This window comes from Oncorhynchus mykiss, chromosome 2 (genome assembly GCF_057628025.1).
Source record: "Oncorhynchus mykiss isolate SJ-2025 chromosome 2, ASM5762802v1, whole genome shotgun sequence".
Classification (NCBI taxonomy): Eukaryota; Metazoa; Chordata; class Actinopteri; order Salmoniformes; family Salmonidae; genus Oncorhynchus; species Oncorhynchus mykiss.
Genome location: NC_143023.1, coordinates 89,905,691 through 89,929,570, shown reverse-complemented (window position 1 = coordinate 89,929,570; position 23,880 = coordinate 89,905,691). Strand labels below are relative to the sequence as shown.

Genomic DNA, 23,880 nt, shown 5'->3' with positions numbered 1-23,880 from the left:
GATCCCACTTCCTCTGATGTGGGGGGAGCTGGTACAATGAGTAGTTGGCTATTCAAAAGCTTTTACGATCAGAAGAGGCGATGTCAGTCAGCACTCAGCAGGGGTGTAACACAATCCAAAAAGCTTCACGAGGGCTCTGTTGCTAGGCAGTAGGGGGTCTGGTTGCTATGCAGACAGCGGAGTCGTGTGGTTGGATGGTTGGGTGGTTCGATGCTAATTTGCTAATGTGTGGCGGAGAGAGGAGGGTTAAAATAACTTAAGACCCGTGTAGACCTGCCTCTGTAGACACCCAGTCTGTCCATAAAGAGCGAGAGAGAGGAATTGTAGGAAAAATTCCCAGCAACAGGCCATGCCTTAAATAGCATAGATCATTAGATATAATGTGACACAAGAAACCATAGTTGCTTGGGGCATCCTGTTATTCCATGCATAAAAGCTGACTACACAATGGCTTAAGGATAAGGGTACCAAAGCATCTCACTAATACAGGAGATCTCTGTTGTTGAGAGCAGGGTTACGTCATGACCATGAACCAACCAAGTCAGCAGTGGGCGGAATGAATATAGACCTAGGCTGTTGTACCCGTGTCCTGTTGGAATACTTAGCCTGTAAAATGCTTCCTTCCTCACTGCTGTGAGATAATCACTGATCTAAGCGGATTGCATGGGTCTAATCAAGTACTCAACCATTCAGTTTTCACCCATCCAGTCGTTACCGATCAGTAAAGTAAGTAACACAGGGAGGACTCTAAAATGATTCTAAGGCAATGTGTTGGATTAACGTAGTTTTTGGTCACTGGCTGACATGCCGTGCCTACGGAAGATGTCCAAATGTGTGTGGGTTTCTTCTCTTTACTCATCTTATTCAACTGTTACTGTGCACCTGCAACAAAGGCAGTTCAGATGTGTGACGGCCTTTTAAACATCTTAACAAAATGTATACAGTCTTCGATCAAGTGGTTGAACAGTTCCTACTCTACTTTTGGACAAAACTCTGGTTGTTGACAGCTGATCGCAGACAGACTGAGCCTCAGCCACCATAAGAATGGGAGGGCTGTGCTGCTGCTGTACTTATCATGTGACTGGTCTCGTTTGGATAATCTGTTTACGGCCCCTTCTATTCTCCGGGGTGAAACCTGATAGCCCGGCTCAGCCAGCTTTAGCCACACGCTAATTAATCGACACCACCAAAGCCTATTAATAACGCCCAAGTGCCACAAACAAACTCAGATACCACCGTAATCTGTCTGGACAACATTTCAGAGGGGACATTAGAGAGAGTGGGTGTAGGTTTGGGTCGTCTGGTGTTTTGTAGCGTAGTGGCTTTGAAGGAGAACAGGAGTATTATTTATGTGTATGATATTGACGGTGCTATTGCCCGCAGCCAGCTGGTGTTCCTTCTGCCGATTTGAGGGGTTTTGTTATCCTAATCCTGTCTGGCACACCATGCATCCTGCTTGAACAGAGCATGTGGCCCTCTCTCTCTCTCACCCATATCCCCTCTCTTTTAGCATCTCTCTCTCTCTCTCTCTCTCTCTCTCTCTCTCTCTCTCAATTCAATTTAAGGGCTTTATTGGCATGGGAAACATATGCTAAAATTGCCTAAGTCGATAATAAACAAAAGTGAAATAAACAATACAAATATACAGTAAACATGACACTCACAAAAGTTTCAAAAGAGTAAAGACATTTAAAATGTCATATTATGTGCAAATAGTTAAAGTACAAAATAAATAAAAAATAAACATAAATATGGGTTGTATTTACAATGGTGTATGTTCTTCACTGGTTGCCCTTTTCTTGTGGCAACAGGTCACAAATCTTACTGCTGTGATCAGGGAAAGGGGATACCTAGTCAGTTGTATAGGGAAAGGGGATACCTAGTCAGTTGTATAGGGAAAGGGGGATACCTAGTCATTTGTATAGGGAAAGGGGGATACCTAGTCAGTTGTATAGGGAAAGGGGGATACCTAGTCATTTGTATAGGGAAAGGGGGGATACCTAGTCAGTTGTATAGGGAAAGGGGGATACCTAGTCAGTTGTATAGGGAAAGGGGATACCTAGTCAGTTATATAAGGAAGGGGGGAGGGGATACCTAGTCAGTTGTATAGGGAAAGGGGGATACCTAGTCAGTTGTATAGGGAAAGGGGGATACCTAGTCAGTTGTATAGGGAAAGGGGGATACCTAGTCATTTGTATAGGGAAAGGGGGATACCTAGTCAGTTGTATAGGGAAAGGGGGATACCTAGTCAGTTGTATAGGGAAAGGGGATACCTAGTCAGTTATATAAGGAAGGGGGGAGGGGATACCTAGTCAGTTGTATAGGGAAAGGGGGATACCTAGTCAGTTGTATAGGGAAAGGGGGAGGGGATACCTAGTCAGTTGTATAGGGAAAGGGGGGATACCTAGTCAGTTGTATAGGGAAAGGGGGATACCTAGTCAGTTGTATAGGGAAAGGGGGATACCTAGTCAGTTGTATAGAGAAAGGGGGATACCTAGTTAGTTGTATAGGGAAAGGGGGAGGGGATACCTAGTCAGTTGTATAGGGAAAGGGGGATACCTAGTCAGTTGTATAGGGAAAGGGGATACCTAGTCAGTTGTATAGGGAAAGGGGGATACCTAGTCAGTTGTATAGGGAAAGGGGGATACCTAGTCAGTTGTATAGGGAAAGGGGATACCTAGTCAGTTGTATAGGGAAAGGGGATACCTAGTCAGTTGTACAGGGAAAGGGGGATACCTAGTCAGTTGTACAGGGAAAGGGGGATACCTAGTCAGTTGTATAGGGAAAGGGGGATACCTAGTCAGTTGTATAGGGAAAGGGGATACCTAGTCAGTTGTATAGGGAAAGGGGGATACCTAGTCAGTTGTATAGGGAAAGGGGGAGGGGATACCTAGTCAGTTTTATAGGAAAGGGGGAGGGGATACCTAGTCAGTTGTATAAGGAAAGGGGAGGCGATACCTAGTCAGTTGAATATGGAAAGGGGGATACCTAGTCATTTGTATAGGGAAAGGGGGATACCTAGTCAGTTGTATAGGGAAAGGGGGATACCTAGTAATTTGTATAGGGAAAGGGGGATACCTAGTCAGTTGTATAGGGAAAGGGGGATACCTAGTCAGTTGAATATGGAAAGGGGGATACCTAGTCAGTTGCACAACTGAATGCATTCAACAAAAATGTGTCTTCCGCATTTAACCCAACCCCTCTGAATCAGAGAAATGCGTTGCCTTAATCAACGTCATCGGCACAGTTGTTGTTAGGGGTTAACCTCCTTGCTCAAGAGAAGAACAGACGATTTTTCCACCTTGCCGGCTCAGCGATTCAAACCAGCGACCTTTCGGTTACTGGCCCAACGCTGTTAACCGCTAAGCTACCTTATCTCAGGGAGAACAGCAGAGTCTTTGTGTTACAGTCAAAACGGCAGTAAAGAGGGCTTTATTTTTTAGCAAGATGCCAGGGAGAAAGAGAGGAGTAAGAGCAGAGAGAGAGAGAGTGTATGAATGAAAGGGTTAGGGAGAGAGAGAGAGAGAGAGAGAGAGAGAGAGAGAGAGAGAGAGTGTGTATGAATGAAAGGGTTAGGGAGAGAGAGAGAGAGAGAGAGAGAGGGAGAGAGAGTATGAATGAAAGGGATATGGAGAGAGATAGTGAGAGAGAGAGAGAGAGAGAGAGAGAGAGAGAGAGAGAGAGAGAGAGAGAGAGAGAGAGAGAATGAAAGGGATAGGGAGTGAGAGAGAGAGATTGTATGAATGAAAGGGATAGGGAGAGATAGTGAGAGAGAGAGAGAGAGAGAGAGAGAGAGAGAGAGAGAGAGAGAGAGAACAGCACGTTAGAAATCAGCTCAATGTAATTGAAGAATACATAGACTCTAACCACTTCTGTGAAAATTGGAAAACACTAAACAAACAACAACACGAAGAATTATCTATCCAAAATGGAGAGGTATGGGTAGACCACTTCTCCAATCTTTTTGGCTCTATAACAAAGAATAAAGAGCAAAAACATATACATGATCAAATACAAATCTTAGAATCAACTATTAAAGACTACCAGAACCCACTGGATTCTCCAATTACCTTGAATGAGTTACAGGACAAAATAAAAACCCTCCAACCCAAAAAGGCCTGTGGTGTTGATGGTATCCTTAATGAAATGATCAAATATACAGACAACAAATTCCAATTGGCTATACTAAAACTCTTTAACATCATCCTTAGCTCTGGCATCTTCCCCAATATTTGGAACCAAGGACTGATCACCCCAATCCACAAAAGTGGAGACAAATTTGCCGTGGAATATGCATCAACAGTAAACATGGGAAAATCCTCTGCATTATCAGTAACAGCAGACTCGTACATTTCCTCAATGAAAACAATGTACTGAGCAAATGTCAAATTGGCTTTTTACCAAATTACCGTACAACAGACCATGTATTGACCCTGCACACCCTAATTGACAACCAAACAAAACAAAACAAAGGCAAAGTCTTCTCATGCTTTGTTGATTTCAAAAAAAGCCTTCGACTCAATTTGGCAAGAGGGTCTGCTATACAAATTGATGGGAAGTGGTGTTGGGGGTAAAACATACAACATTATAAAATCCATGTACACAAACAACAAGTGTGTGGTTAAAATTGGCAAAAAAACACACACAATTCTTCACACAGGGTCGTGGGGTGAGACAGGGATGCAGCTTAAGCCCCACCCTCTTCAACATATATATCAACGAATTGGCACGGGCACTAGAAAAGTCTGCAGCACCCGGCCTCACCCTACTAGAATCCGAAGTCAAATGTCTACTGTTTGCTGATGATCTGGTGCTTCGCCTTTACTTTCAGTGCAGCAAACTCTCTCCAGAAGTTCAGTGAGGATCTCTGAATGATCCAATGTTGACCTAAATGACTAATGATGATAAATACAATCCACCTGTGTGTAATCAAGTCTCCGTATAAATGCACCTGCACTGTGATAGTCTCAGAGGTCCGTTAAAAGCGCAGAGAGCATCATGAAGAACAAGGAAAACACCAGGCAGGTCCGAGATACTGTTGTGAAGAAGTTTAATGCCGGATTTGGATACAAAAAGATTTCCCAAGCTTTAAACATCCCAAGGAGCACTGTGCAAGCGATAATATTGAAATGGAAGGAGTATCAGACCACTGCAAATCTACCAAGACCTGGCCGTCCCTCTAAACTTTCAGCTCATACAAGGAGAAGAGTGATCAGAGATGCAGCCAAGAGGCCCATGATCACTCTGGATGAACTGCAGAGATCTACAGCTGAGGTGGGAGACTCTGTCCATAGGACAACAATCAGTCGTATATTGCACAAATCTGGCCTTTATGGAAGAGTGGCAAGAAGAAAGCCATTTCTTAAAGATATCCATAAAAAGTGTTGTTTAAAGTTTGCCACAAGCCACCTGGGAGACACACCAAACATGTGGAAGAAGGTGCTCTGGTCAGATGAAACCAAAATTGAACTTTTTGGCAACAATGCAAAACGCTATGTTTGGCGTAAAAGCAACACAGCTCATCACCCTGAACACACCATCCTCACTGTCAAACATGGTGGTGGCAGTATCATGGTTTGGGCCTGCTTTTCTTCAGCAGGGACAGGGAAGATGGTTAAAATTGATGGGAAGATGGATGGAGCCAAATACAGGACCATTCTTGAAGAAAACCTGATGGAGTCTGCAAAAGACCTGAGACTGGGACGGAGATTTGTCTTCCAACAAGACAATGATCCAAAACATAAAGCAAAATCTACAATGGAATGGTTCAAAAATAAACATATCCAGGTGTTAGAATGGCCAAGTCAAAGTCCAGACCTGAATCCAATCGAGAATCTGTGGAAAGAACTGAAAACTGCTGTTCACAAATGCTCTCCATCCAACCTCACTGAGCTCGAGCTGTTTTGCAAGGAGGAATGGGAAAAAAATTCAGTCTCTCGATGTGCAAAACTGATAGAGACATACCCCAAGCGACTTACAGCTGTAATCGCAGCAAAAGGTGGCGCTACAAAGTAATAACTTAAGGGGGCTGAATAATTTTGCACGCCCAATCTTTCAGTTTTTGATTTGTTAAAAAGGTTTGAAATATCCAATAAATGTTGTTCCACTTCATGATTGTGTCCCACTTGTTGTTGATTCTTCACAAAAAAATACAGTTTTATATCTTTATGTTTGAAGCCTGAAATGTGGCAAAAGGTCGCAAAGTTCAAGGGGGCCGAATACTTTCGCAAGGCACTGTATATATATAATATGACATTTGTAATGTCTTTATTGTTTTAAAACTTCTGTATGTGTAATGTTTACTGTGAAATTTGATTGTTTATTTCACTTTTTGTATATTATCTACCTCACTTGCTTTGGCAATGTTAACTCGTTTCCCATGCCAATAAAGCCCCTTGAATTTAATTGAGAGGGAGAGGGAGAGGGAGAGAGAGAGAGAGAGAGAGAGAGAGAGAGAGAGAGAGAGAGAATGAAAGGGATAGAGAGAGAGAGACAGAGACAGAGAGAGAGAGAGAGAGAGAGAGAGAGAGAAAATGAAAGGGATAGAGAGAGAGAGAGAGACAGAGAGAGAGGGAGAGAGAGAGAGAGAGAGAGAATGAATGAAAGGGATAGGGAGAGAAACAGAGGGAATGAGAGATGGGTGTAGTATAATGTAGATCCAAACTAAGCACAGCTACACAACCTCTATGGCAGGGCTTCCCAACTGGCGGCTCGCGGGCAGAAACTTGGCCCCCCAAGTTTTCTGAGCAAAACAAAATGTAATTATTGGTTATAAAAACTGTCAAAACACCAGGAAATCTGTTCCCAAGTATTCACCAGCATTATAGAGAGATGTTTGATTGTACACAAATAATACAAATGTATAATAATTGATTAGCTTCAATGCCATACAACTCTCCTTCCGTGGCCTCCAATTGCTCTTAAATACAAGTAAAACTAAATGCATGCTCTTCAACCGATCGCTACCTGCACCTACCCGCCTGTCCAACATCACTACTCTGGACGGCTCTGACTTAGAATACGTGGACAACTACAAATACTTAGGTGTCTGGTTAGACTGTAAACTCTCCTTCCAGACCCATATCAAACATCTCCAATCCAAAGTTAAATCTAGAATTGGCTTCCTATTTCGCAACTGTCACGTTCTGACCTCTATTTCCTTTGTTTTGTATGTAGTTAGTATGGTCAGGGCGTGAGTTGGGTGGGCAGTCTATGTTTGTTTTTCTATGATTTGGGTATTTCTATGTTTCGGCCTAGTATGGTTCTCAATCAGAGGCAGGTGTCATTAGTTGTCTCTGATTGAGAATCATACTTAGGTAGCCTGGGTGTCACTGTGTGTTTGTGGGTGATTGTTCCTGTCACTGTGTTTGTTGTCACAGGATAGGACTGTTTTGCGTTTTCACAGTTCTTGTTTTTGTTAGTTTGTTCATGTGAAGTTATTTATTAAAACATGAATCAAAACAACCACGCTGCGCTTTGGTCCGCCTCTCGTACAGACGAACGTCATTACAGAATCACCCACCCCAACAGGACCAAGCGGCGTGGTAACGGGCAACGGCAAGAGGAGCAGCAGGAGAAGCAACAGAGGCAGCAGCAACAGGAGCAGCAGCAGCAGCAGTGGGAGAGGCTGCACTATTTGGAGAAATGGACATGGGAGGAAGATTTGGATGGTAAAGGACCCTGGGCTCAGCCAGGAGAATATCGCCGCCCCAAGGAAGAACGGGAGGCGGCGAAAGCGGAGAGGCGCCGGTATGAGGAGGCAGCGCGGCGTCGTGGATGGAAGCCTGAGAGTCAGCCCCAAAAAATTCTTGGGGGGGGGCTAACAGGGAGTATGGCTACGCCAGGTAGGAGACCTGAGCCAACTTCCTGTGGTTACCGGGGGGCTAGAGAGACCGGGCAGGCACCGTGTTATGCTGTGGAGCGCACGGTGTCCCCAGTGCGGGTGCACAGCCCGGTGCGGTACATTCCAGCTCCGCGTATCGGCCGGGCTAGAGTGGGCATCGAGCCAAGTGCCATGGAGCCGGCTCTACGCATCTGGTCTCCAGTGCGTCTCCTTGGGCCGGCTTACATGGCACCAGCCTTGCGCACGGTGTCCCCGGTTCGCCTGCATAGCCCAGTGCGGGCTATTCCACCTCGCCGCACTGGCAGGGCTACCGGGACCATTCAACCGGGTAAGGTTGGGCAGGCTCGGTGCTCAAGAGCTCCAGTGCGCCTGCACGGCCCGGTCTATCCGTCACCACCTCCACGCACCACAGCCCCCCGTACCAGGCTGTCTCTCCGGCCCATCCTTACAGGGGCTCCCTCCTCTCCAGCGCTGCCGGAGTCTCCCGCCTCTCCGGCGCTACCAGAGCCTTCCTCCTGTCCAGCGCTGCCGGAGTCTCCCGCCTGTTCGGCGCTACGAGAGCTACTCAGTCCGGCGCTTCCAGAGCCTTCCTCCTCTCCAGCGCCGCCAGTGCCGCCCGTCTGCCCAGCGCCGCCAGTGCCGCCCGTCTGCCCAGCGCCGCCAGTGCCGCCCGTCTGCCCAGCGCCGCCAGTGCCGCCCGTCTGCCCAGCGCCGCCAGTGCCGCCCGTCTGCCCAGCGCCGCCAGTGCCGCCCGTCTGCCCAGCGCTGCCCGTCTGCCCAGCGCCGCCAGTGCCGCCCGTCTGCCCAGCGCCGCCAGCGCCGCCCGTCTGCCCAGCGCCGCCCGTCTGCCCAGCGCCGCCAGCGCCGCCCGTATGCCCGGACCCGCCAGCGCCGCCCGTCAGCCAGGGGCCGCCAGCGCCGCCCGTCAGCCAGGGGCCACCAGCGCCGCCCGTCAGCCAGGTGCCGCCCGTCAGCCAGGGGCCGCCAGTGCCGCCAGTCAGCCAGGGGCCGCCAGTGCCGCCAGTCAGCCAGGGGCCGCCAGTGCCGCCAGTCAGCAAGGTGCCGCCAGTAAGCCAGGGGCCGCCAGTCAGCCAGGGGCCGCCAGTGCCGCCAGTCAGCCAGGGGCCGCCAGTAATCCAGGGGCCGCCAGTGCCGCCAGTCAGCCAGGGGCCGCCAGTAAGCCAGGGGCCGCCAGTGCCGCCAGTCAGCCAGGGGCCGCCCGAGCAGCTGCCCCTCTGTCCCGAGCAGCTGCCGCCCCTCTGTCCCGAGCAGCTGCCGCCCCTCTGTCCCGAGCAGCTGCCGCCCCTCTGTCCCGAGCAGCTGCCGCCCCTCTGTCCCGAGCAGCTGCCGCCCCTCTGTCCCGAGCAGCTATCGCCCCTCTGTCCCAAGCTGCTGCCGCCCCTCTGTCCCGAGCAGCTGCTCCTCTGTCCCGAGCAGTTGTCCCTCTGTCCCGAGCAGCTGCTTCACCTCTATCCCGAGCTGCCCCTCTGTCCCAAGCAGCCCCTCTGTCCAGTGGGGTCATTGAGAAGGGTGGCCATGGTGAGAAAGCCACGGAGGCGGACAATAAGGCGGACTAAGACAATGGTGAAGTGGGGTCCGCGTCCCGCGCCAGAGCCGCCACCGCGGACAGACGCCCACCCAGACCCTCCCCTATAGGTCAAGGTTTTGCGGCCGGAGTCCGCACCTTTGGGGGGGGGTACTGTCACGTTCTGACCTCTATTTCCTTTGTTTTGTATGTAGTTAGTATGGTCAGGGCGTGAGTTGGGTGGGCAGTCTATGTTTGTTTTTCTATGATTTGGGTATTTCTATGTTTCGGCCTAGTATGGTTCTCAATCAGAGGCAGGTGTCATTAGTTGTCTCTGATTGAGAATCATACTTAGGTAGCCTGGGTGTCACTGTGTGTTTGTGGGTGATTGTTCCTGTCTCTGTGTTTGTTGTCACAGGATAGGACTGTTTTGCGTTTTCACATTTCTTGTTTTTGTTAGTTTGTTCATGTGAAGTTATTTATTAAAACATGAATCAAAACAACCACGCTGCGCTTTGGTCCGCCTCTCGTACAGACGAACGTCATTACAGCAACAAAGCATCCTTCACTCATGCTGCCAAACATACCCTTGTAAAACTGACCATCCTACCAATCCTCGACTTTGGCGATGTAATTTACAAAATAGCCTCCAATACCCTACTCAACAAATTGGATGCAGTCTATCACAGTGCAATCCGTTTTGTCACCAAAGCCCCATATACTACCCACCATTGCGACCTGTACGCTCTCGTTGGCTGGCCCTCGCTTCATACTCGTCGCCAAACCCACTGGCTCCATGTCATCTACAAGACCCTGCTAGGTAAAGTCCCCCCTTATCTCAGCTCGCTGGTCACCATAGCATCTCCCACCTGTAGCACACGCTCCAGCAGGTATATCTCTCTAGTCACCCCCAAAACCAATTATTTCTTTGGCCGCCTCTCTTTCCAGTTCTCTGCTGCCAATGACTGGAACGAACTACAAAAATCTCTGAAACTGGAAACACTTATCTCCCTCACTAGCTTTAAGCACCAACTGTCAGAGCAGCTCACAGATTACTGCACCTGTACATAGCCCACCTATAATTTAGCCCTATCAACTACCTCTTTCCCAACTGTATTTAATTTATTTATTTATTTTGCTCCTTTGCACCCCATTATTTTTATTTCTACTTTGCACATTCTTCCATTGCAAATCTACCATTCCAGTGTTTTACTTGCTATATTGTATTTACCTTGCCACCAAGGCCTTTTTTGCCTTTACCTCCCTTCTCACCTCATTTGCTCACATTGTATATAGACTTGTTTATACTTTATTATTGACTGTATGTTTGTTTTACTCCATGTGTAACTCTGTGTTGTTGTATCTGTCGAACTGCTTTGCTTTATCTTGGCCAGGTCGCAATTGTAAATGAGAACTTGTTCTCAACTTGCCTACCTGGTTAAATAAATGTAAAATAAATAAAAATTAGATTTATTTAGCACTTTTCTACCAACTGACTCACTCAAAGCTCTTTAGGGGGAAACTCAGCTGATCCACCACCAATGAGCTGCACCCATCTCAGTGATGCACAGAGACCATTTCTGTGCCAGAACACTCACCACACATCAGCTATCAGGTGGAGAGGTGCAGAGTGATATATGCCCATTAGGAATGAGGGGGGATGATTAGATGGCCATGATGGAATGTGGCCAGATTGGGAATTTAGCCAGCACCCCCGGGGTGAACACCCCGACTCCTACAATAAGCGCCATGGCATTTTGAATGACCACAGAGACAGGACACACCGAAAGACGGCACCCTACGCAGGACAATATTCCCAAATGTAATCAAGGTTTGAAATTATTATGTTTTAGTCAAATATTATATCTGTTTAGGCTTCTTGTGGTCAATTGGCAGTCAAAAAAAATATTTTTTCATTATGTTCTGGCCCCCCGACCATCTGCTCAATAAAACATTTACCCACGGCTGAATCTAGTTGATGATCCCTGCTCTAAGGCCAAGCAAGGAGAAGCAAGGAGCAAGGAGAAGAAGAACAGAAAACACTGTTCAATGTCAGATCGATTAGGACAAAAACGGACTACATCAAAGAAAAACGTCAATATCTACAAGCTCATTTTTTGGAGAATAGAGAACAATGAGCAGATTTCAATGTAATGTTCCAGAGGCTAAGAGAAAACAGAGAGATTGGTCTCTATCCTGTCTACAGCCCTGGTCTCAGAATTACTCAACTATCCCACATTAAGAAACCTATTAAAAAGTTTAAGAGGACAAGACAGCTGAAAGTGGAGCACTAGGCAAAACACGCCGATGCTGATTCTGACCTAAATAAGGCAGAGAGAGAGAGAGAGCGAGACAGAGAGAGAGAGAGAGAGAGAGAGAGGGTGAGAGAGAGGGAAAGAGAGGGAAAGAGAGGGGATAGAGAGTGAGAGAGATGGGGAGAAAAAGAGAGAGAGAGGGGGAGAGAGAGGGGGGGGTGGAGGAAAGAGAGAGTGAGAGAGAGCGGGAGGGGGGAGAGAGAGAGAGAGAGAGAGAGAGAGAGAGAGAGAGCAAGAGCCAGAGCGAGAGAGAGAGACAGTCTTGAAAGGTTGTTTCAGAAATAACTTGCTACTTAGCCTTGAGGAGGACAGCTAGTAACCTCAATGCAAACTGGCTTCACTTTAACCACATCGTCGATCGCATCTGTACTACAACCTCATCCCTCATCCATCCACATACAGTAACCTTGTCAACCATAATGTAAAACCTCATCTGTTCACATAACCTCATTCCTCATCCATCCACATAGTAACCTTGTCATCCATAATGTAAAACCTCATCTGTTCACATAACCTCGTCCACATTATCTACATGCCATGATCTGAAATCTCATCCACGTTGAGAAAGTAGTGAGTAGCACACCTGCAGGTCTGCTTACTTCAACACTCATTACATGTTTACTACAGTGGGATGAAACAGCTCACTGAGCTACAAGCCCTGTCTGAGTAATGCCACACGGCCACAATACCATTTCTAGTATAAACATGACAGAACTATGTTAGAGCCACGTAGTTCAAAACACAGAGAACAGAGGCCAAGACAACAATATGTGTACACAACTATCATCCATATCTCACACAAGTAAACACTGTAGTAGATGCTGAATACAAGTGTGTGTGTGTGTGTGTGTGTGTGTGTGTGTGTGTGTGTGTGTGTGTGTGTGTGTGTGTGTGTGTGTGTGTGTGTGTGTGTGTGTGTGTGTGTGTGTGTGTGTGTGTGTGTGTGTGTGTGTGTGTGTGTGAGATCCAGACTCACCCTCAGGGCTTCTATGACCAGGTCCCGGGCCTCCAGCTCCCCCTCCATGATGCTGAGCAGGGTCAGGAGCTCCGGCTTGCTCAGATTATCCATGTTAAACTCACATTTCTACAACACACACACACACACACACAAATAAATACATCTTACTTATCACATATTAACAGTGAGAGATGTATTAAAAAGTTTATTATTATACTCTCTTCTTAGAAAACAGTCATAAATATGCATGTTTGTAATCAAATCCAAGGGAAATGACAAATGTTTTGGCAAAGAGGGACATGAAATTTCAGAGCACCAACTTAGTGAAAACTGTATCAACAGCAACAAAACAGTAGAGTTAGAAATGTGCATGATGACTAACAACACTCCTCAGATGGGTCTCATTAAGGTTTGTTATAATGAAGCTGAATGTCTGGCTGTACATTGAGGCCATTAAGGTCGAACTACATTTAGCCACATCATTAAAAGCTGATTTGGCCATTTGGACCCACAGGGACAACGGACAGATGGATTGGGATGGAGGATAGCGGTAATTGTGAGTGACCAGACCACTTTCTGCTTTTTAATTAAAAGCTTTTCCAACCTCTCTGAGAAATGGCTGGCTATACATTCCTGGGTTTACCGGTAGAGTTTTTGGCGAGGAGAGAGAACATTGGAACGGTGGCTGCTTCTGGTTCGTCTACATTCCATGATAGAGACGACACTATCAAACTGACTGACAGATGACAGACTGACAACTCGTTGTTCTGATTGAATAAGACTAACTTGTCTGTCATCCTCCTTCCACAACTTAAGATGATATTGGGAACTTAACTAAATTCATATAGGTGTACAATGAAAATGATGCAACCTCACAGGCTGAGAGGTGCACTGAGATAAGATTGGAGGTGATAAAGTTACTTGGCAAGAACATCTGCAGAGAAACCCTCTCTTATAGCACTAGATACATGGGTGGGCAACTCCAGTCCTCTGATTGGTGTCACAGTTTTGCCCCAGCTAACACACCTGACTCCAATAATCACCTAATCATGGGCATCAGTTTAGAATGCAATTTGATTAATCAGCTGTGTTTGTTAGGGGATGGAGATAGAAGAAAATCCAATTCCATTTTTCATTCTAATTTCTTTCAGCTGAGCTTTTGTTTTTGCACAGCTGTTTGTTCAACAAACCAATAAACAAAAATAAAATCTAGAGAGGGAGGGAGAGACGAGCTCCTAGCCTCTAGTCACAAGCGCTCTATTTTATCTCCTGCTAAGGCAGATGCGTTTGTACCTGTTCAATTTGGTGACATTCATTCACCCTGCCACAGATACGTGATTGTCTATCATAATTCTGAATCCCTGCCAATGTTTCTCCATGTTCATCATCGATCCAGCAGCCTCCTTCATAAAGATCCATTAAATCACAGACAGAATATATAACCTATGAAACAAGCCTGGTCTTTCAGCAGGCTGCTGGAGTTCAAAGTGTTCCTAAATAGTAGGCGTTCCAATAATGTCTCTGGATGACAAGACATCGTAAGACTCTAATGGCTTGAGATTAGAGGTCGACCGATTAATCGGAATGGCCGATTAATTAGGGCCGATTTCAAGTTTTCATAACAATCGGTAATCTGTATTTTTGGACACCGATTTGCCCCTTTTTTTTAAATTATTTTTTAAATGTTATATTGTTTTTTGTTTTTTTACACCTTTATTTAACTAGGCAAGTCAGTTAAGAACACATTCTTATTTTCAATGACGGCCTAGGAACAGTGGGTTAACTGCCTTGTTCAGGGGCAGAACGACAGATTTTTACCTTGTCAGCTTGGGGATTCATTTTTGCAACCTGGTTACTAGTCCAACGCTCTAACCACTTGCCTTACATTGCACTCCACGAGGAGACTGCCTGGCAGGCTGACTACCTGTTACGCGAGGGCAGCAACAAGCCAAGGTAAGTTGCTAGCTAGCATTAAACTTATCTTATAAAAAACAATCAATCTTAACATAATCACTAGTTAACTACACATGGTTGATGATATTACTAGTTTATCTAGCGTGTCCTGCGTTGCATATAATCGATGCGGTGCCTGTTAATTTCTCATTGAATCACAGCTAATTTGACAAACAGTTGATGATTTAACAAGCGCATTTGCGAAAAAAGCACTGTCGTTGCACCAATGTACCTAACCATAAACATCAATGCCTTTCTTTAAAATCAATACACAAGTATATATTTTTAAACCTGCATATTTAGTTAATATTGCCTGCTAACATGAATTTCTTATAACTAGGGCAATTGTGTCACTTCTCTTGCGTTCCGTGCAAGCAGTCAGGGTATATGCAGCAGCTCATTGCGAACTGTGTGAAGTCCATTTATTCCTAACAAAGGCCGTAATGAATATGCCAGAATTGTACATAGTTATGACATAACATTGAAGGTTGTACAATGTAACAGCAATATTTAGTCTTAGGGATGCCATCCGTTAGATAAAATACGTAACGGTTCAGTATTTCACTGAAAGAATAAACGTTTTGTTTTCGAGATGATGGTTTCCGGAATCGACCATTTTAATGATCAAAGGCTCATATTTCTGTGTGTTATTATGTTATAATTAAGTCTATGATTTGACAAAGCAGTCTGACTGAGCGGTGGTATGCACCAGCAGGCTCGTAAGCATTCATTCAAACAGCACTTTCGTGCGTTTTGCCAGCAGCTCTTCGCTCTGCTTCAACCATTGCGCTGTTTATGACTTCAAGCCTATCAACTCCCGAGATTAGGCTGGTGTAACCGATGTGAAATGGCTAGCTAGTTAGCGGGGTGCACGCTAATAGCGTTTCAATCGTCACTCGCTCTGAGACTTGGAGTAGTTGTTCCCATTGCTCTGCATGGGTAACGCTGCTTCGAGGGTGGCTGTTGTCGATGTGTTCCTGGTTCGAGCCCAGGTAGGAGCGAGGGGAGGAAGCTATACTGTTACAATGGCAATACTAAAGTGCCTATAAGAAAATCCAATAGTCAAAGGTATATGAAATACAAATCGTATAGAGATAAATAGTCCTATAATTCCTATAATAACTACAACCTAAAACTTCTTACCTGGGAATATTGAAGACTCATGTTAAAAGGAACCACCAGCTTTCATATGTTCTCATGTTCTGAGCAAGGAACTTAAATGTTATCTTTCTTACATGGCACATATTGCACTTTTACTTTCTTCTCCAACACTTTGTTTTTGCATTATTTAAACCAAATTGAACATGTTTCATTATTTATTTGAGGCTAAATTGATTTTATTGATGCATTATATTAAGTTAAAATTAGTGTTCATTCAGTATTGTTGTAATTGTCATTATTACAAATACATTTAAAAAACCGGCCGATTAATCGGTGTCGGACTTTTTTGGTCCTCCAATAATCGGTATCTACTTGAGATACCGTAAAATCATTTTAGTCATGCAAGCAAGTAAACCAAGTTGCAGTAAGATTGAAGCCCTTAGAAAGTATGGCAATCTATTTCCTTCAGAACAGCCCCAACCAAGCTAGGATGGGGTTAAAAGTGAAGAATCCAGTGATTGATTCACTCTGTTTCAAGCTTTCAAATGAATTCCCAACCCCTACGCAGCATTCTCCCCATGCTGTGCTGCTGCCAGTGAGCCATTTGGAGAATTGGAAGTCTTCGAAGGCTTGCATGACACTATCCCAACCAAAGCCTGTACGTGATGCTGTCATGTGGGCCCCCGGTCTTCGTCAATGTACTCGGTTGGCATTTCTCCCTCCTGCATTTCTGCACAGTGAGCAGGTGAGGGAAGCTAAGGCTAATTTGTTCCAAGAGCCGTGAGTTAAGTTCCTAATGGTAGCCTATTCCCTATATAGTGCACTACTTTTGTCCAGAGCCCTAGTAGTTCACTACATAAGGAATAGGGGGTCATTTGGGAAGCAGACGTGGTGTGCTGTGCTGCCTGCAAAGGGCAGGAGCCTGGCTAGTATTCAGCTAACTCCTCACTGTACTGGAGTTAATCAGGACTATGTCACTTCCCATTGGGACACACAGAAGAGGACAAGACTGAAGACCAGCTTCAAGCTTTAAGGCCTCGTGTTTTTGTTACATTGGAAAATGTTACTGCATATGCTTAGAAACTAGGGTTGTGATGATACCAGTATCACTGACCAGTGTGGCCCTACCACCATCATTCATCAACCTCTGACCCCTCTCTAAACCAAGTGAACCGGTCCTCAAGGGCCCTTCAGAAAAGAAACTCCCTGACTGAGGGCCAACAAAAGAGGGTGTTGCAGGCAGGACTCTATAATGCGACTAAATATTTTGCTGTGCAACCAGGAGTTGTACTTTGGGAGTACAATGAGCCTAGAAAAAATTATTCCAGATAATAATTGTTGTAATCATAAGGCTTCGGTGTACCATTGTTTCCGAGTCCCTAGAGAAAAACAAGAGTGCATATTCGTTAGCATCATGGTTGCACCATTACTACAGAGAAAACGGCTTGCTTCTAGCCCAAACAGGTCAAATGATCTGACCCATATTACTGGAGAGGACGGATGGTTGGTTGATGTGCTGTCCTCGAGGCACCTGTTCAGCTGAACGCTAAGTGTAAACTAGCCTCTGGGCCATAAAAGCAAGGGAAGGAGTGCAATGTGCACTGAACACGCTCAGTAGAGCTGGGCTGGCGGGCTGGCTTGGCTGACACTGACACGGTACTCTGAGCTATGCCAGCTGAATCACTGAAATTAAGACCAATTTAGAAACGTCTCCGGTGTACATACCCCCTCCCCCTCTCCTTCTCTCACTCTGCTCTATCTCTGGCCTCCTTCCTTCCATCTCTCTCTTGCTTTCTTTCTGCCCCCTTCCATTACTTTCTTACTTTCTCTTGCTTGTCTTGCCTTCTGAGTCATTTCATGTCATTTCAGCAAGCCATGACACCCACGATCTCAGATGGTTCTGAAATCGTTTCTGTAGTTGGAAACAGGTAAGATTGGCATTCCTGAAACATCATTTTGTTTAAATTTAAGCTAATTAATTACACACAAATTGACCATTTTAATTTATAGGATTCAGATCCTATTCAATAAATATATTACCCAACATCAGATGTGTACCAAACATCTTTCTACCAAAGAGGAAGACATTTTTTGCCAAAAACCACCAACGGACCCTCCACACCGCACGCCAATCCCACCCCAACAACCAGTATACAGTATCAGCTCTCTATGTTTGACAAGTATAAAATAAAGCTGTGACTTGGAGTATTGCTTCTTCATACTATGTAATATATTCCCTGTGAATCTGGTGATGTTTTTTTTGTCCTGTTCAGAGGAATTTGTCATTGAAGTTACCATAAAGAAGTGTGGAAGTACCCGATTTTGACCACTGGATGCCTCTGTTCCTGCTATACCACCACATTCTATTATCAATTTTAGTGTGCTACTTTTTTTTTTTTTTTTTTGATTTTTACCCCCTTTTTCTCCCCAATTTCGTAGTATCCAATTGTTGTAGTAGCTACTATCTTGTCTCATCGCTACAACTCCCGTACGGGCTCGGGAGAGACGAAGGTTGAAAGTCATGCGTCCTCCGATACACAACCAACCAAGCCGCTGCTTCTTTAACACAGCGCACATCCAACCCGGAAGCCAGCCGCACCAATGCGCCGGAGGAAACACCGTGCACCTGGCCACCTTGGCTAGCGTACACTGCGCCCAGCCCGCCACAGGAGTCGCTGGTGCGCGATGAGACAAGGACACCCCTACCGACCAAGCCCTCCCTAACCCGGGCCACGCTAGGCCAATTGTGCGTCGCCCCACGGACCTCCCGGTCGCGGCCGTTAGTGTGCTACTTTGGGTAGAAAACCAATAGATTTTGCTCATGATGAAAATAAACTATGTGGTCATCCTCACAAGTCAAGTCAGTCCTCCATGAAAGCAATTCAGTTTGTCCGTCTCTTAGCAACCTAATACTTCAACCCAACTCCTGTTGAATGGTCCAACAGTGGCAGCTCACTGAGAGGGCTATCACTTTGACTTTTCCTACAAGCCCAAAACTTTGATGGAGAAATGGGCTAGGGACTACCCTAACAAAACAATACATTGCATGGCAGTATTGTGTTTTTCAACAAAAATAAATATCATGAATCAGCTATATCAGCTATACAGTATATGTTATGATATTTACCATTAAACCCAACCCACTACCATTACCATTGTAAAACAATATACAGTGTGTGTTGGGACTTTTACCATTGAAGACCATCACATGGAAACCATTAACTCTTGTAGCCCAATGGTTTGCTTGTCCACCAGGAATAGTCTAACAGTAACTAATCCAGACCTTTTTTGATGGGAAAAAAACATACATAAAGGGGACGTTTCTTGGACACAGATTAAAGGAAACTGTCAAATATTTTTCAACTTCATATTCATTATCTCCAACGCAACGCCAACGTCAACATCAACATAAACAACATAAACATTTTTAAAAAGTTCTCTGAAGTAATTTGGATTTTTATGAATTATCTTCGAAAGACAGGGTCCTGAAAAAGGGAGTTTATGTGAAAATTGCACTTTTCTGTGTTAGATAGAGTACGTATTTCTAATGAAATCATCGGTGTACATCATGTGATTTAAACTAATTATGAGTAGGCAATGCCTACTAATTGCATACTAATTGTCTATTAATTTGAATTGTGAAGACTTGAATTGTGAGGGCGATCACACAATTTACTTTCAATCATGTGCCAAATGTATTGGTTTTCGACCCAAAGCTGCAAAATAAATGTTGCACTCTTGAGTGCTAATGTTTGGAGGATATATTGGCATGCGTGTTGTTAAGCCCAAGATGAATTTGAGGGCTGGCAAACTGTGCCAATATATCCTCTAAACACCGGCTTTGAGGGCATTATCACGTTTATACAATGGGTTACCAACATATTCAAATAATGATTGACATATTTTCATTAAATGGACGTATCAATGGACGCGACCAAGTCGTTCAGTCTTTTTGTTCTGTATCTATGGACGCGACCAAGTCGTTCAGTCTTTTTGTTCTGTATCTATGGACGCGACCAAGTCGTTCAGTCTTTTTGTTCTGTATCTATGGACGCGACCAAGTCGTTCAGTCTTTTTGTTCTGTATCTATGGACGCGACCAAGTCGTTCAGTCTTTTTGTTCTGTATCTATGGACGCGACCAAGTCGTTCAGTCTTTTTGTTCTGTATCTATGGAAGCGACCAAGTCGTTCAGTCTTTTTGTTCTGTATCTATGGACGCGACCAAGTCGTTCAGTATTTTTGTTCTGTATCTATGGACGCGACCAAGTCGTTCAGTCTTTTTGTTCTGTATCTATGGAAGCGACCAAGTCGTTCAGTCTTTTTGTTCTGTATCTATGGACGCGACCAAGTCGTTCAGTCTTTTTGTTCTGTATCTATGGAAGCGACCAAGTCGTTCAGTCTTTTTGTTCTGTATCTATGGACGCGACCAAGTCGTTCAGTCTTTTTGTTCTGTATCTATGGAAGCGACCAAGTCGTTCAGTCTTTTTGTTCTGTATCTATGGAAGCGACCAAGTCGTTCAGTCTTTTTGTTCTGTATCTATGGACGCGACCAAGTCGTTCAGTCTTTTTGTTCTGTATCTATGGAAGCGACCAAGTCGTTCAGTCTTTTTGTTCTGTATCTATGGACGCGACCAAGTCGTTCAGTCTTTTTGTTCTGTATCTATGGACGCGACCAAGTCGTTCAGCCTTTTTGTTCTGTATCTATGGACGCGACCAAGTCGTTCAGTCTTTTTGTTCTGTATCTATGGAAGCGACCAAGTCGTTCAGTCTTTTTGTTCTGTATCTATGGACGCGACCAAGTCGTTCAGTCTTTTTGTTCTGTATCTATGGACGCGACCAAGTCGTTCAGTCTTTTTGTTCTGTATCTATGGACGCGACCAAGTCGTTCAGCCTTTTTGTTCTGTATCTATGGACGTGACCAAGTCGTTCAGTCTTTTTGTTCTGTATCTATGGACGCGACCAAGTCGTTCAGTCTTTTTGTTCTGTATCTATGGAAGCGACCAAGTCGTTCAGTCTTTTTGTTCTGTATCTATGGACGTGACCAAGTCGTTCAGTCTTTTTGTTCTGTATCTATGGAAGCGACCAAGTCGTTCAGTCTTTTTGTTCTGTATCTATGGACGCGACCAAGTCGTTCAGTCTTTTTGTTCTGTATCTATGGAAGCGACCAAGTTGTTCAGCCTTTTTTTTCTGTATCTATGGACGCGACCAAGTCGTTCAGTCTTTTTGTTCTGTATCTATGGACGCGACCAAGTCGTTCAGTCTTTTTGTTCTGTATCTATGGACGTGATCCAGTCGTTAGCTCTAAATGTTCCATTGCCATGCTGCCTGGCAACGTTCTTATCCCTTGCTTGCTAGCCAACTATGCCTAACTTACAGTCACGTCAAAAAGTGCAGCCAGAATAACAGCAAAGTAGCTGCATTTGCATTTGTTAAAGCTTTTTTCTAGAGACATTTATTTGGATACATCCATAACAATGAGCTAATGAGGTGCAATTTTGCCTGGCATAGAAAATGTGCTCACTTGTCAGGACACTGTTGTTCAGAGGAGCTAGCCAACAACACAGCTACAGTAACAAAATCACTTCAAACTCAAATCAAATCTTATTAGTCACATGCGCCTATTACAACAGTGAAATGCTTACTTACGAGCCCCCAACCAACAATGAAGTTTTAAAAAATACGGACAAGAATAAGAGATAAAAGTAACAAGTAATTAAAGCGCAGCAGTAAAACAACAATAGCGAGACTATAGACAGGGGGAGGGTTACCGGTACAGAGTCAATGTGCAGGGGTACCGGTACAGAGTCAATGTGCAGGGGTACCGGTACAGAGTCAATGTGCAGGGGCACCGGTACAAAGTCAATGTGCAGGGGTACCGGTACAGAGTCAATGTGCAGGGGCACCGGTACAGAGTCAATGTGCAGGGGTACCGGTACAGAGTCAATGTGCGTGGGCACCGGTGAGTTGAGGTAATATGTACATGTACAGTGCCTTGCGAAAGTATTCGGCCCCCTTGAACTTTGCGACCTTTTGCCACATTTCAGGCTTCAAACATAAAGATATAAAACTGTATTTTTTTGTGAAGAATCAACAACAAGTGGGACACAATCATGAAGTGGAACGACATTTATTGGATATTTCAAACTTTTTTAACAAATCAAAAACTGAAAAATTGGGCGTGCAAAATTATTCAGCCCCCTTAAGTTAATACTTTGTAGCGCCACCTTTTGCTGCGATTACAGCTGTAAGTCGCTTGGGGTATGTCTCTATCAGTTTTGCACATCGAGAGACTGAATTTTTTTCCCATTCCTCCTTGCAAAACAGCTCGAGCTCAGTGAGGTTGGATGGAGAGCATTTGTGAACAGCAGTTTTCAGTTCTTTCCACAGATTCTCGATTGGATTCAGGTCTGGACTTTGACTTGGCCATTCTAACACCTGGATATGTTTATTTTTGAACCATTCCATTGTAGATTTTGCTTTATGTTTTGGATCATTGTCTTGTTGGAAGACAAATCTCCGTCCCAGTCTCAGGTCTTTTGCAGACTCCATCAGGTTTTCTTCCAGAATGGTCCTGTATTTGGCTCCATCCATCTTCCCATCAATTTTAACCATCTTCCCTGTCCCTGCTGAAGAAAAGCAGGCCCAAACCATGATGCTGCCACCACCATGTTTGACAGTGGGGATGGTGTGTTCAGGGTGATGAGCTGTGTTGCTTTTACGCCAAACATAACGTTTTGCATTGTTGCCAAAAAGTTCAATTTTGGTTTCATCTGACCAGAGCACCTTCTTCCATATGTTTGGTGTGTCTCCCAGGTGGCCTGTGGCAAACTTTAAACAACACTTTTTATGGATATCTTTAAGAAATGCCTTTCTTCTTGCCACTCTTCCATAAAGGCCAGATTTGTGCAATATACGACTGATTGTTGTCCTATGGACAGAGTCTCCCACCTCAGCTGTAGATCTCTGCAGTTCATCCAGAGTGATCATGGGCATCTTGGCTGCATCTCTGATCAGTCTTCTCCTTGTATGAGCTGAAAGTTTAGAGGGACGGCCAGGTCTTGGTAGATTTGCAGTGGTCTGATACTCCTTCCATTTCAATATTATCGCTTGCACAGTGCTCCTTGGGATGTTTAAAGCTTGGGAAATATTTTTGTATCCAAATCCGGCTTTAAACTTCTTCACAACAGTATCTCGGACCTGCCTGGTGTGTTCCTTGTTCTTCATGATGCTCTCTGCGCTTTTAACGGACCTCTGAGACTATCACAGTGCAGGTGCATTTATACGGAGACTTGATTACTATGGAGACTTGATTACTATGTCTTTATCATCATTAGTCATTTAGGTCAACATTGGATCATTCAGAGATCCTCACTGAACTTCTGGAGAGAGTTTGCTGCACTGAAAGTAAAGGGGCTGAATAATTTTGCACGCCCAATTTTTCAGTTTTTGATTTGTTAAAAAAGTTTGAAATATCCAATAAATGTCCTTCCACTTCATTATTGTGTCCCACTTGTTGTTGATTCTTCACAAAAAAATACAGTTTTATATCTTTATGTTTGAAGCCTGAAATGTGGCAAAAGGTCGCAAAGTTCAAGGGGGCCGAATACTTTCGCAAGGCACTGTAGGTAGAGTTATTAAAGTGACTATGCATAGATGACAACAACAGAGAGTAGCAGCGGTGTAAAGAGGGGGGCGGGGGGGGGGGCAATGCAAATAGGCTGGGAAGCCATTTGATTAGATGTTCTGGATTCTTATAGCTTGAGGGTAGAATCTGTTTAAAAGCGTCTCGGACCAAGACTTGGCGCTCCGGTCCCGCTTCCCGTGTGGTAGCAGAACTGAAAAGCTGGACATTTCCTGGAAAAACTGCAAATTAGCTGCATTTCGTTTTACCTTCTTTCAATAAATATTTTTTTGTATATATCCATTCAAATTATGACAGCTGATTCATGATTTCGACTGGCTGAGAAACGCTGCCTGTCTGTCTCATCCTGACTCCCGACACGTTCATTACTATGGGACAGCAGGAGATTGAATTTGAATATTGAAACAATGTTGTAAATGTCGGAGAGACAGACAGCAAGGTTTATACAAATCTCCACTGTTGAAAACTAGATGTTAGTCTAAAAGAAATGTGAGATAATGTCAAGATGCTTTTTATAGTGGAGATCGAGTTTATAAAGTACCT

The 23,880-nt window shown here is 44.7% G+C and overlaps 1 protein-coding gene across 1 annotated transcript in view; it reads right to left on the bottom strand.

Annotated features, from left to right (window-relative positions):
- Positions 1–23,880, bottom strand: part of LOC110502295 (cortactin-binding protein 2) — a 103,365-nt gene that overhangs the window by 76,708 nt on the left and 2,777 nt on the right. The window contains 1 exon segment of the mRNA XM_090215595.1: positions 12,660–12,767. Coding sequence (XP_090071721.1) covers positions 12,660–12,767 — 108 coding nt within the window.